The following is a 14431-nucleotide window of genomic DNA, read 5'->3' as shown; positions in this document are numbered from 1 at the left end:
GGCAGGTGGAGAGCGAGTACAGAAGATAGGAGACAAGTTAGGAGACTGTGGCAGCAATTCAGCAAGAGAAGTCTGTGGCTCTGACCAAGATGGTAGTAAAGGTGGTGAGAGGTGATGGGATCACAGATCTACTTTGAAGTTTTAGCCAACAAAACTTCCTGACGGATTATGTGTGAGAAGAAGACAGGTCAGCATCGAAGAAGTCATTGGAAGGATGGAATTGCCATTTTCTGACACAGGAAATGCTGAATGTGTAACAGCTTTGCAGGAAAAACATGAGGACTTCAGTTTTAGGGTTGGCAAGCTTGAGATGTTTATTAGATATCCAAGTGGAATTGTTGAAGAGGTAATTAGATACATAAATAAGGATTTCCAGAGAGGGATCTAAGCTGGAAATAAAAATTGATTAATCATAGGCATTAAGGATGTTATTTAAATCATGATCCTGGAAGAAAACACCAAGGGATTGAGTGAAGCAGTAAAGAGGACAAGGACTGAGCCCTGAGGCCTCCATCGTTAAGAAGCTGGGCAGAAGAGAAGGAACCAGCAAAGGAAACTGGAAAGGAATGGCCAGAGTGTCCTAGAAACCGAGCAGAAAGTGTATCAAGGAAGAAGGACCTACTCACTGCTCTGATAGGTCAAGATGGGGCCGAGAACCATTAACTTGAGCAATCATGGTGGTCATTGGGAACCCAGACAAGAGCAGTTTCAGATGAGTCATGGGACACATGCCTGAATGGAATGAGCTCATAGATAATGGAAGGAGAGGGCCTGCAGAAGGCCAGCACAGACAACACTTTCCCTGAGTTTTGCGGCCAAGATGGGCAAGGAAGTAGAACAGTAGCTGGCTGGGGAAGAATCAGGAGAAGGATTTGTGTTTTATGTTTTAAGATGAGAGAAATAACAACATGTCTATGTGCTGTTGGGAATGATCTAGTAGCGTGAAAGTTTGTAGGAGGGAGAGGGAGGAGGGAAACCTTGGAGGGATATCCTGGGGTGTGCTTTACTTTCAGGGATCCTTGCTTTTCTCCTCAGCAGGGGATGTTTGGGGTGGGCCTGGGTGGCAGAGATAAGAAAAGGGAAAAAGCCATGAGGCTACTGCCCGTTCTAAGCTGCCTTTCAGTATCATTCCCTTCCCCTGTCTGTCTCTCCATGTGGACTGGGAACCGCAGCAGGTAGGGGAGTGGGAACCATAGCCATCGCCTGGTCCTTTTTACACTGTGAAAAGGAACCTTGAATGTAGATGGATAAACACTACCTTTTAGTTCCAAGCAGATCACTGTCTTCCTTCTTGTTCTAGTCCTCTGAGACATAGGCAGGCTGGCTTGAGAGCAGGGAGGGATCGCTGAGCAGAGGTGTGTGCGGATGTTAGAAGGCGACGTGATGCCTTGTGCCAATGACTGACCTGGGATGAGTCACTGTTCATTTAGGGAGAGAATTTCAAAAGGAATGACTAGTCATTGAATAATTCCATTTCACCCTTGATTTTAGAAGGAAAGTGCCAGGAAGGGTAGCAATGAGATGAAAAAAAAAAAAGTATTCCTAGGTTTTTCTTTTCACTGATTGAAAAGAAAGTGTCCCGTGCCTTCCCTTTCTCATCATCCTACAATAGGGTGACTTAGGGTATCTTCCCATCAAAATCAGTAATTCCTCACATATCTCTTCCCCCTGTATTTCACTCTTGTGAAATAGATCTTCAGTTTTACAGATGAGAACAATTAAGCTTTGAAATGGTAACACCATTTGCTATATTTGTGCAGTGGCAATTTTTTAGCTCAGAATTTATCAAAAGCATGACACTTAATGATACAGAATTAAAACCAACTATCCCAGACCATTGAAGGAGACCGGGGTCGGGGAGGGAGAGGTGGTGCAGACGGTGTTGCTTTTGTCTTTCCGACCTGCTTCTCTCGTGATGTGTTCTGCAACTGGTAAGAACATTGGATGAATTATAAGATTTTAATCAGTAGAATAAAGTCAGGGTGGTCCTTTCATTTTAAGCAGCAGCTCAAACATTTCAAACATTTGATGAGGAAATTAGAATCCTTAGAATAAGAGTTTAGTGTGTAAACATCAAGAATTAATCCAGAAATGAGTATATTAGAGTCTGTGAAATGCCTTTGCCTCACACTGCCCCTTCCCCTGTTTTCTTCTTCTTTTCTGTGATAAGATTATCATGGATGTGTTTCGTTTTTCTTTTGAGATGGAGTCTCACTCTGTCACCCAGCCTGGAGTGCAGTGGCGCTATCTGGGCTCACTGCAACCTCCGCCTCCTGGGTTCAAGCGATTCTCCTGCCTCAGCCTCCCGAGTAGCTGGGATTACAGGCATGCACCACCATACCCGGCTAATTTTTGTATTTTTGGTAGAGACGGGGTTTCTCCATGTTGGCCAGGCTGGTCTCGAACTCCTGACCTCAGGTGAGCCACCTGCCTCGGCCTCCCAAAGTGCTGGGATTACAGGTGTGAGCCACCACGCCTGGCCAAGATTATCATGTTTTAAGTGTTCCAGGATACTTGGAAGAGCCTATGTCATTAATGATGCCGGCAGCCTCCCCTCCCACCCTTCCCTGCCTTCACACTCTGTGCCCCCTTCAGTGCTTTGATCCCTTACTCCTTGCACTTGACCATGAATTGCATTTTGTATTTAAAGACCTCCCTGCACAATATCCTCTTATCTACGTGAGCAGCCCATAGCCTCAGCGCCCTGCACCCTGGTTGGAGTTCACCTTCTGATTTGGTGGTATATTTCTAAAACCAGTTTGATTTTTCCTGTTGCACTGGGGCTTGTGTTTTTCTTCCAGTGCCCTGTACATAGCATGCCTTGACTGGTCTCCACATCGTTCTTCATCAGACTGGTTTGGATTTTACAAGGTGTTAGAGTTTTTAAATTAGCTCATGAGGTCTCTCGCACCTGAGTTTATGCCAGAGCAGTTGTGGAGTGATGAACTTAATGGGTGTCCTTATCCCCAAAGATGCCCAGCTTTGTTCCTGCTTAAGCTGAATGTTGGTGGATAACACATAATTCTTTGTAAATCGTGATTGCAGAATCCTGCTATTTTATGGCTTTGTTTTTCCTTTTGCCGTATAAATGATTGGGTAGCTCGTTAACTTCACTCTGTTATAGTAAGGGACTGCTACAGAGGACACTGAGCAGGAGGAGAGAAGGAATGATTAGGCCTCAGAAAGAACGAGGGGTTTTTTAAGAGAAAGAAAACGAAGTAAGCCTAGCATATCTGATTGTATAATCATTTTCCCCTTATTGTTCCTTTTTCCCCTCCAGAGCTGCCCAGAAGTTAAATCTGTCTTCTAAAAAGAAGAAACATCGGCCTTCCACTTCTTCCGCTGCCGAACCACCGCTCTTTGCAACCAGCTTCAGTGGGATTCTGCAGACCTCCCCTCCCCCAGCCCCGCCCTGTCTGCTGAGGGCTGTCAACAAGGTGAAGGACACCCCGGGGCTCGGCAAGGTAGGACCATCCGCCGTCCCTGCCATTTGCCCAGTGTGCGAGGTTCTGGATCAAGTTTCAGGAAGAAGAAAATGAGGCCTCCAATGTATTAAAATAAGACGGTGCCAGGGAGAAAAGGAGGCAAGATGAAATTCATTTGAAAGTCCTGAAAATTGTCATGGGTTGCATACACTAAGTAGTAAACTAAGACCTTCAGATTGTAAGAGATCTGATTTGCTTTTGGTGGGAAAAATCAGCTTTGCATTGTTTGACAGAATCGTAGCCATTTAAAGAAAAGACACAAAGGCACAAAATATCGAGGCAGGGGCAGGAGACCGAGGGAGGCCACAGCACAAGGTACAGAAATGAGACGTAATGAGGCCTCATAATTTCCCTGTGACACTTTCGAGTTTTTGCCTCCTCTTCAGAGAAATCCTGACTTCTGCTTTGAACCAGCCCACCGAGGGGATTGTGAGGAATGCTGCAGTCTTGCCTTTCTAGCCAACAAGTGCGATTTCGAATTGTTACAAATGCTCAGGAAGAGATGTAGGATCGTGCTTACAAGCTGTTGCTCAGCTACACTTGGGATCACTTTATTTTTAAATGTCATTTCTAAATTCTTTCTCCCTTCCGAGAAAAGCGTTTGGGTGAAGTAACTTACGGTTTACTCATCATTGGTGAATAAGCCAGGTCTTATACAAACATGTAGTGAAAGAAAGACGTGGCGGTTTAATTTTTTATTTTTATCAAAAGTAGGAGTGGTGCACACGACCTCACTGCTCCTTTACAGACTTAACGTGACTCCGGCCCTGGGCTTCATTTGGCCGGTGTTGCTAGTCTTGCTGAAGCTCCGGAGCAACTACTAAACTGTGCGGATTTAGATTTTACTTGTTCAGTTCGCAGACTGCCAGTCCCCTGGGTACCCAAACACGGTCATGCCTGGGTTTCTGGGCCTCAGAAGGCCTCTGTCTCTCTGGAGTCTCCCCTTACACACTCTACCCTCTCTTCTTTTCACCTTTCCCAGTTTCTCCCGTGTCCTTCCATGCTCTCCCACCCTCAATCTCACCACCTTGTTGGGAAGGTATTAACTTCATGTGGTACTTTTCCCAAGAAGAGTTTAAATTTCAAGATTACATGGAATAGGTCAGGCACTGTGGCTCACACCTGTAATCCCAGAGCTTTGGGAGGCCACAGCAAGAGAAGCACTTGAGGCTAGGAGTTCAAGACCAGCCTGGGTAACATAGCAAGACCCTGTCTCTACAAAAAATTTAAAAGTCAGCTGGGCACAGTGGCAGATGCCTGTAGTCCCAGCTACTCAGGAGGCTAAGGAGGGAGGATCACTTGAGCCCAGGAGTTAGAGGCTGCAGTGAGCAATGATCGTGCCACTGCAGTCCAGCCTGGGCCACAGAGTGTCTCTATTTTTTGAAAACTTACATTGAACAGAGCAGTGCTTCCTCTGAGGGGAAGCATCCAGTCCTGGAGCTTTCCTTGGTGGTGGGCAGGGCAGACAGTTTTCAGCTGAGGGCTTTCCCAGGCCCAGCAGCAAAGTAAGACCCAAGGAGGCAGGGCGGCGGCCTGGGCTGTCTACAGGGCCTGCCCCAGCATCACTGGACATGGAAGCAGGTGGAAAAAACAGTGTGGACCAGGACTCCTGTCCAGGAGAGGACTCAGTGGGTGGGAGCCCCTGAGGAGGGGCCATGGTACGCCACAGGGGCACACGGGTGTGATCGTGGATGGTTGATTCGCTGCCTTCTAAGGAGGGTGGGTCCAAGTAACTGCTGGGATCTTCTATTCTTTTTTACATTTTTTATTTTTAATTGTGGTAAGATACAGGTAACATAAAATGTACCATCTGAATTGCTTTTAAGTGTTCATGGGCTCTTGTTTTGCAAAGAGGGATTTGGAACTTCAGTGCCGGAGCTGAACTGCCCTGGACACAGTGAAATCAAGCTGTCAGTGCAGTGACCTTCCCCTCCTGTACTCTAAGCCAGTTCTCTTCTGAATAAGTGTGAGCAAATGTTTAAGTGGTATCTCCTTGAAAAGGTGCCAGATGATCAGCCAGCCTGGGGTGCTCACGTACCCCAGTACAGCCCTGTCCAGGGCACCTCAAAATGAAGCACATCAGAAACCATCCTCCTGCATCTACAGTACTGGCCTTGTCTGTGGTTCCTAAAAGGGTTGATGTGGATGCATCTTCAGGTGGCTCCGACCTCTCCCCCTCTATCCCTAATGACCTCCCTGGAATTCTGAGACAAGGACATCAGGGTGCCGAGGCCAGGGACCAAAACAGCAGAAAGAGTATCCCAGCCAGCGGGATGACCCAGCACTGACACAAAAATAGTTTAGAGGGCAAAGGACACTGGTCCAATCTTGATTTCATGATGTACCATATGTAGTGACCACAGATAAGGGGCCTTACAATGAGGAGTTATGCTTGTTAGTAAACTAAAGTTTGCATTTCACACTTTTTTAAAAAAAATTAAAGATATCTCTCTCACTGATTTGCAATCCAAAATGTAATCAAAGCCCTGAGTTCACCCACGAGACTGTGTCGTGGAGCGGGGCATCGGTCTGGGGTCACAGAACATAAGAGAAGGTGTGGCTTCCATCTGACCAGTGGCCACGTGGCAGCTGAGGCCACCCTCCTGATCTGCTCAGGCTTCTGGGGCATGGGTAACAGTGAGGGGGAGGAAGTGACAGTTGGAGAGAATGTGTACCATGATTGGAACAAGAAGTTGGCTGGGCGCGGGGGCTCACGCCTGTAATCCAAGCACTTTGGGAGGCCGAGGCGGGCGGATCACGAGGTCAGGGGTTCGAGACCAGCCTGAGCAACATGGTGAAACCCCGTCTCTACTAAAAATACAAAAATTAGCCAAGCGTGGCGGCACGTACCTGTAATCCCAGCTACTCAGGAGGCTGAGGCAGGAGAATCGCTTGAACCTGGGAGGCAGAGGCTGCAGTGAGCCACTGTACTCCAGCCTTGGCGACAGAGCGAGACTCTGTCTCAATAAAAAAGAAAAAGAAAAAGAAAAACGAGAAGTTACCAAGACCCTGCCTCTTCCTGCACAGAGCATCTGGTTCTTCCATTTCAGCAGGCTCTTACTCTGCCCTACCATATGGTGCCAAACTGTCTGACCTCAGCGAAGGCCCATCCTCCCAGACTCCTGCTTTCTTCACCTCCACTGATATCTCACCATCATTAGGAACAGCAGTTCTTTATACCCATGTGGAAAAATTTCCATCCATTTATCTGTTGCATAATTTATATTTTAATATCACCAAGAAATACAGTGGAGTTTAATATAGAACATAAATAATTGGCGCTATATATAAATCGGCGGGTTTGAGGTAGACAAGTTTGATTGAATTCCCAAAAGCAAGTTGATTGATTATTTAAACCTGACCTGGAGTCTCCTAGAGTGGAGGAGGGGAGCAGGAATCTCCAGCGCTTGAGATGGCCCTGAAGGTGAGAGTGTTGTCACCCAGCCCGACCACTGCCCCTCAGCCTCAGCCACCCACCACCTCCCTCTGGAAACCTGGGAGACTCTCCTCCATAGGAATGGATTTCGTGGGTTTATGTAGAGCAACTTCTTATTTAGTAGATAAGAAAACTGAGGCCCAGTGAAGGTAACAGGTTTTCCAGTGACTCCAGAAGCAGGGCAAGAAGTCAGGACCTTTCGGCCATTTTATTTCCTACTGTATCACTGGCTGTCACTAGATAAACATGACCCTTCCAATTTGGGGTGGAGACAAGAGTGTCATGGAACTGCAGTGGTAGCAAAATAACATTGGGAACCAATTGCCTTTGTCCAGTGGGGAAAGACATACTTTTCAGAGTCAGGATTGAGAGAGGAAGGGGAATAACAGCCAAGAATAGATACACAGAATGAGGGAGAAGGGAGGCGTGCTATCCCATCCCTTCCCTCCTTCCCACTCCCTGCTGTTTCCAGCAACAATCCCACTCCCCAGCCACCACCAGGGAGTCATTTCTGGCCACTGAGCACCTCTTGAGGCAAAAGCTTTTCTGGAGGCCATGGTGATGGAAGAAATGGAGGTAATTTCCATGTACTTGGAGTTGAGGCATGCACACGCACATGCGCACACACACACAAACCATCTCAGGATCCTCTGCCCCTAGAGCATTTCCTGATACACAGCAATTTTTTTTTTTTTTTTGAGACAGGGTCTCACTCCGTCCCCCAGGCTGGAGTACAGTGGTACAATCTTGGCTCACTGCAACCTCCACCTCCGGGGTTCAAGTGATTCTCCTGCCTCAGCCTCCCAAGTAGCTGGGATTACAGGCATGCGCCACCACACCCAGTTAATTTTTGTATTTTTAGTAGAGACGGGGTTTCTCCATCTTGGCGAGGCTGGTCTCAAACTCCTGACCTCCAGTGATCTGCCCACCTTGGCCTCCCAAAGTGCTAGGATTACAGGCATGAGCCACCATGCCCGGCCCACAGCAAATATTTATTAAGCACCTACTATGTGTCAGGTACTGTGCTGAGCGGTAGGCTTAGGTTTGAAATAATGGACAAGGCAGAGCACCTGTCCTTAAGGTACTTATAACTTAGTGCTTTATTCCAGTCAGTCTTAGAAAGCTCACCAATTTGGGCCAATATGAAGGACAATCTGATTTAAGGAAAAGTCAGGATTGTAGGCTTAAAATGATTCTGTCTCACTTCCAAGTTACATAAACAAATTATGCTACTAAGTAGTCTTATAGAGATATTCTTAATAAGCAGATAAAGATGACTAGTGGATCAAAGCAGCTTAGTCCCCATTCATATTTCACTGATTTGGCTTATATGTAAATGATGATTCTAATCTGTCTGAAAACGGTTGCTTCTCCTAAGTCAGTCAACGTTCTTCATGAAATTTGTTTGCACAATTAATTAACATCCATGTTTAAGGTTCATTTGTTAGTATGTCACAGCTTAATGTCAGAGTTTCTGTCTTGGGTTAGAAGCTTCCAGAGCAAAGCATGTTATCTGTTTGACTTGCTAAGTATATGGCTCTGCAGCCACACCATGGTGCATCAACATTTTTAAAAGTGAGAATGGTAATGGTGACAGTCATACTGGATTGATGACAATCAACCTTTTACCCTTTTAGGGTAGAAGTCATTCAGTTACTAACTCCTTGTGACACTGTATGGAAGAGAAAGACAAGATTTCTGTTCAGTTTACATTCTTCTTAGAGGAAGAGGAGAACAAGATTTTTAAAATTAGATTAAAATACTGTGGTTTTTTGTTTGTTTGTTTTTTGTTTTTTTGTTTTTTTGTTTTTTTTTGAGACAGAGTTTCACTCTTGTTGCCCAGGCTGGAGTGCAATGGCACGATCTTGGCTCACTGCAACCTCCACCTCCTGGGCTCAAGTGATTCTCCGGCCTCAGCCTCCCTAAAATACTGTTTTTAAAAAAGGTACTCGGTAGCTGTTATTCACTTAGTCAACAAGTAGAAACAGTGGGGATAGCTCTCTCTTGTTCAGGAGGTGATGCCAGGGGAAAATCTCATGCCTTTCAGCCCACCAAGGTGCAGTTTATTTACACACAGATTGTCCAATTCCTCATTATTATTGCTGTCCTTCCTCATCCTGAAGCATGACGAAAGAGAAAAGCTCTGAGCCAGAATTAACATCTTTACTTCAAGTATTCACAAAGAATTCAAATGTGATGGACAATTCTGGATCCCACTAGATCCCAGTAGATTCTGGATCCCGCTAGATCCCACTACACTCACAACTTCATTCTTAAACACTAAAGTTGGGAAAAGCAAATTGTGAGTTCTCTTTTATTTTGGTTCACTGTTGGAGGGGGCGGGAACGGCATAAATAATACCTATTCATCACTATAGCTAGCCTGATAGCTTTGTAAATTAAATTGTTAGCTCTTCTGGGAAATTAACTCATGTGACGTTAAACTCCGTAGTTAAGCTTACGTAGAGTTGAGGGTGGTGGCTGTTTTCCCTTTCTTCCTTTATTTCTTATTTTGAGCCTTCCTTCAACCGATACCTCCAGAGAAAGGCGACTTGGGGAAAATGTTCTGACTCTTAATCTTCGCGGTTTCTTTTTTCCCACGGATGTAGATTTCGCCAGCCTCTGGACCGCACATGCGCAGTATGCTGCTAGCGCCACCCCAGGCGCCCGGAGCTCAGGAAGCGCAGGTGGCGCTGCCAGAAGGGCCATGCTATTTCTGGGGCAAACCTGAAAGACCTCAGTCACAGGGGCTTTCTTCTATGCCATGCCACTGTTGAACTTAGCACTCCCCATTCTTGCAAAGAGTGGGAACTATTAGAAGATTCTCCGTTAGAGGTTACTGGACAGGAAAGTCATCCCAAGGACGTGTATAAAGAAAGTGTGAGCCAGGCATGGTGGCTCACGTCTGTAATCCCAGCACTTTGGGAGACTGAGGCGGGTGGATCACTTGAGGTCAGAAGTTCGAGACCAGCCTGGCCAACATGGTGAAAACCCTGTCTCTACTAAAAATACAAAAATTAGCCAGGCATGGTGGCAGCCACCTGTAATCCCAGCTACTCGGGAGGCTGAGGCAGGAGGATCACTTGAACATGGGAGGCGGAGTTGCAGTAAGCCAAGATCGCCACCACTGCACTCCAGGCTGGGCGACAGAGCGAGACTCCATCTAAAAAAAAAAAAAAAGTGTGAAGCCATTTTCATTCATTATTAATATGATTACCTTTAATTCTGCTGATGAGGGTGTGTGGATATCATTTTCTGTTGTCTTCATTATCAAATGGAGAACTAGAAGGGGTAAGCAGCACATTTTGGTTTAATTAGATCAGATTTATGATAGGATGGCATATCGCTACATATAAAATACTCATTTTCTGGCGTTCCTGGCCAGAGATGTCTACACAGAGCAAAATGGATGAAAGGACCCAGAGTGAGCAGGGAGGACTGGTTTGGTCCTGTAGCCCAGAGTCTCCTATCTTATATACCAGGTCTGTTCTTGAGCTTTCAGAGTGCAAGTAGAGAAACAGAATTTAGCATCCACTTTCTCCGTGGAGATCCTGCATTTCCTACTTCTCTGAACTTCCCCTGCCTGCTTCATATGAGTGGACAGGCTCTTCTGAACACATTTTTGTTTAAGTTTCAGGGACCTGACGCCTTCCAGGCACTGATATGTGTACATATACTCCACAAGACGTATCTATGGGCAAGCTAGAATTCAGCCCCTTATGTTTCTAGTGGAATGTTCATTTCAGTTTCCGTCACTAGGTTGTTAGCTTCTTGGGAGGAGGAAACATGTTCTTTTCATCTCTGTACCCTTTCAGTGCCAGCTCAGTGCTAGAAAGGATACACAATGTGGTTGAACTTAAAAAAAAAATTCTATACAGTCCGTGTGAAGTCTTGATGGGGCGCTAAGCACTGTGTAGGGTCCGTCCTGAAAGAGGCAGCTGCAAAAATGAGGCAGAAACAGTGAAAACATGGACGTGACCAGAACCCAGTGGTCCTTGGCTCCACCTGCTCTTCCCAGGGTGCGAGTTGTCCCGGGGTTTTACATCAGGAAGAAGGTGACGCTTCATGCCACACGCTGGCAAAGAGGAAACAGTGTCCACATTCCTCACTGAGGAATTTTCTCGAAGACCTTCTTGTCCTGTCCTCTCATTTTGCATGTAAGGAAGCTGAGGCCCAGCAAGAGGCACTAACTTGTCAACCCACTTATGTGGGAGAAGACAAAAGTTTAAACTTTTGAATGTAAAAGATGATTTGTTGTGGAAAACTGTTAATCAGAATTTGAATAAGAGATTCGTAATCTTTTCCTCCCATTTTGCAACTTTTTTTTTTTTTTTTAAACAGGGTTTCACTCTTGTTGCCCAGGCTAGAGTGCAATGGCACAATCTCAGTTCACTGCAACCTCCGCCTCTCGGGTTCAAGCAATTCTTCTGCCTCAGCCTCCCGAGTAGCTGAGATTACAGGCGCCCGCCACCATGCCTGGCTAACTTTTTGTATTTTTAGTAGAGGCGGGGTTTCACCACGTTGGCCAGGCTGGTCAACTCCTGACGTCAGGTGATCCACCCACCTTGGCTTCCCAAAGTGCTTGGATTACAGGTGTGAGCCACAGCGCCCTGCCCCATTTTGCAACTTTTGATCTCAATTCTGCTGGCTCTATTTTAAGGTATTAAATGGAGATGGTAGGCTTGTGTATGTGTGTGCACGTGTGTGTGTGTAAGTGTGTAGGAGGAGGAGAAGAAAGATAATTTTTATAAGGGGACTTTTTAAAAGCTAGCAACCTTTATCATAATTGGTGGACAGCCTTGGGGCCTCCTGGAATACCTGTAATTCCTAATTAGCATCCTGATTTATGGAATAAAAACATGAGATAAAATGAGGGAATTCTCTCTGGAATAAATGCCACTGTCTCAATTAACCAAAGGGCAATAAGATGGATTATAATGCCAGAATAGGGCTTTTGATCAGTCTTTGTCCAAAAACCACATTTTAGTTAAGCTCAGCACAATTAGTCCATTACTGATATCAGGAGAATGGAAACAGTAGGTATATTTTAAGCTAACATTCCCAGCATCTTATCTTTCTATAGTCTTTCTCTTGTTAATGGATGAAAGGAAAGTTAAGCATGATTTGTTATAATTATCCCATTAAAATGGGATCGATAGAAATATTTTATGTTAAAGAAATGGTGAGTCCAAACTGCTGAGTTAATTAGAAAGTTTTCCTTTGTGCCTCAAACAGAATAGGAAATGCTGTTCTTGCCTACTGAATCGTTTGTATCAAATAGAAAATATTTGAATCCCTTTCTAATGCTTCATTGAACCAAAATGTATTATTTTGGAGGGGGAGAATAATTCCGATACATTCTTTTTTTTTGAGACAGAATCTTGCTCTGTCACCCAGGCTGGAATGCAATGGCACGATCTTGGCTCACTGCAAACTCTGCTTCCCAGATTCAAGCGATTCTCCTGCCTCAGCCTCCCAAGTAGCTGGGATTACAGGCATACGCCACCACGCTCGGCTAATTTTGTTTTTTAGTAGAGACGGGGTTTCACCATGTTGGCCAGGCTGGTCTTGAACTCCTGACCTCAGGTGATCCACCCGCCTCGGCTTCTCAAAGTGCTGGGATTACAGGAAAAACAACCAAAAATAGAACAATTACAGTAGCACCGAGTGCTAGAGACAAATTTCCTGCCAAATCTCTTTTCCAGTTCCCTCAGTCTGCCTCTGTGTTCTGTGCCACAACCAAGGATTCAGATATCAATTTTGTCCACTTGTAGCTCATTTGAGGTCTGTTAACCAACAACAGTGAATGCTGGGTGGATTCGTTAGTGGAGCTCTGTTCCAGCTGTAGCTAATAAAGTTATTTTCTTGCTGAAATCGGTGATGGTAAAATTGGTCTGTTTTCCAATGCTAGCTTCTTCAGTTTCCGCTGAGTTCTTTTCTCCTGGAGTGTGAGATCACAATGGCATGCCTTACAAAAGAGTGCTCTTGCCTGCTCCATCCTGGCTGCTCCCAGGCCGACCCTGGCTCCTCACCAGCACCCTGCCGTAAACGCTCAGCTGCCCCTTCCCCTAGCAGCAGCGTCGGCACTACATTTAGGACCCTTTCTGTATGTACCCTGAAAACCCACGGCGCAGTGGTTAGGCTGGAGCAGCTCAGGCCAGCTTGGGGCAAAAGGCAGAGAACTGAGACCATGCAGTGAGATTGGTGCAGTCAGTATTGGTGGAGGAGCTGCTGGGGGCCAGGCACATGCTGGAAAAGTGGCGTGTATGTCCTGGGGTCTGAAGCAAGAATGGGATCAGGCAGTGTGGAACCAATTTGTAAACTCCTCACTCACTGACTGTCATTAGTAACTAAGTTGCTACAAGCTCTTTTTTTGTGAGCTTCAAAGCAGGAAGCCCAGAAGAGTTTACAGCAATGGAAACTCTCAGGTTTCTACAGGAAAAAGGAGAATGTTGTTTTCCCCAAAGGTTATTTCCTTCTGCAGCCTGGCCATGTGCCCCTTTCCCTCAAGTTTGGGAAGCAGGACAAAGGGCCCTGGGGAATGCCTTAGCCCATGATGAGCTGAGGGACAGTCATTTTTGTCCCGTCATCATGCATTTGATTTGCTCCTTGTTTTATGTAAATATATAATTTTAGACAGCGTCTTACTTCGTCACCCAGGCTGGAGTGCAGTGGCCCTGACACGGCTCACTGCTGCCTCAACTTCCTGAGCTCAGGGGATCCTCCCACCTCAGCCTCTCAGGTAGCTGGGACCACATTAGCCACCATGCCCTGCTAATTTTTTGTATTTTTTGTAGAGACAGGATTTCTCCATGTTGGCCAGGCTGGTCTCAAACACTTGGGCTCAAGCGATCCACCCGCCTTGACCTCCCAAAGTGTTGGGATTACAAACATGAGCCACTGCGCATGGCCTGTTTTAAACATTTTAAGAAAATATTTTATCATATTTGCACAAGAAGATTTTCAGTGAAGGACAATGTTTTGAAAATCCAATCAGTAAGATACTCGCTGGGAGGTATTTTTATAGAAATCCATGGAAAGCTAATCATAGGAAATCGGAAAAACAGAGAGCAGGGTTTGTAGCTTGGCCTTTCCCCTACCTTGTTCCGCATTCTATAAAAAGTGAAAAAGTAGCAAAGTAGCACCCTACAGGGGGCTCAGAGGTGCTGGAGGACAAATAACGCACCATTTGCATGTCCACGCCACGTGACCCTGCAGTCACGCTCTGTTACAAGTACAGATGGTGAAAGTGTGGCCAGGAATGGATGCCGGAAGCCCAGAAGGAAGTTGGCTCTTGTCTGGAGGCTCCCAGGGTGGATCTGCACAGCCTTCCCTTGGCTGATTCCTGTCCATCCTGTGGATATCAGTGAAATGCCAATTCCTTGGGGAGGCTTTCCCTGCCAACCTCCCCAACCCCAGGTTATCCAGGCTGGGTGCCCCCTCGTGTGCTTCCGTAACCCCCCAAAGTTTCTCCTCATTGCATTCATCACTCTTTGGATGACTGATCTGCA

At 45.9% G+C, this 14431-nt stretch overlaps 1 protein-coding gene across 2 annotated transcripts in view; it reads left to right on the top strand.

Annotated features, from left to right (window-relative positions):
- The window catches only part of KIF26B (kinesin family member 26B), a 560184-nt gene that overhangs the window by 383994 nt on the left and 161759 nt on the right, over positions 1-14431 (top strand). For both annotated transcript variants that reach the window (XM_034950150.3, XM_034950152.3), the window contains one exon: positions 3281-3464. In XM_034950150.3, coding sequence (XP_034806041.2) covers positions 3281-3464 — 184 coding nt within the window. The remainder of the gene's footprint in view (positions 1-3280; positions 3465-14431) is intronic.

Source organism: Pan paniscus, chromosome 1, assembly GCF_029289425.2.
Source record: "Pan paniscus chromosome 1, NHGRI_mPanPan1-v2.0_pri, whole genome shotgun sequence".
NCBI classification, from domain to species: domain Eukaryota; kingdom Metazoa; phylum Chordata; class Mammalia; order Primates; family Hominidae; genus Pan; species Pan paniscus.
Note: the sequence above shows the minus strand (reverse complement) of the source record. Positions and strands in the feature narration are given on the sequence as shown.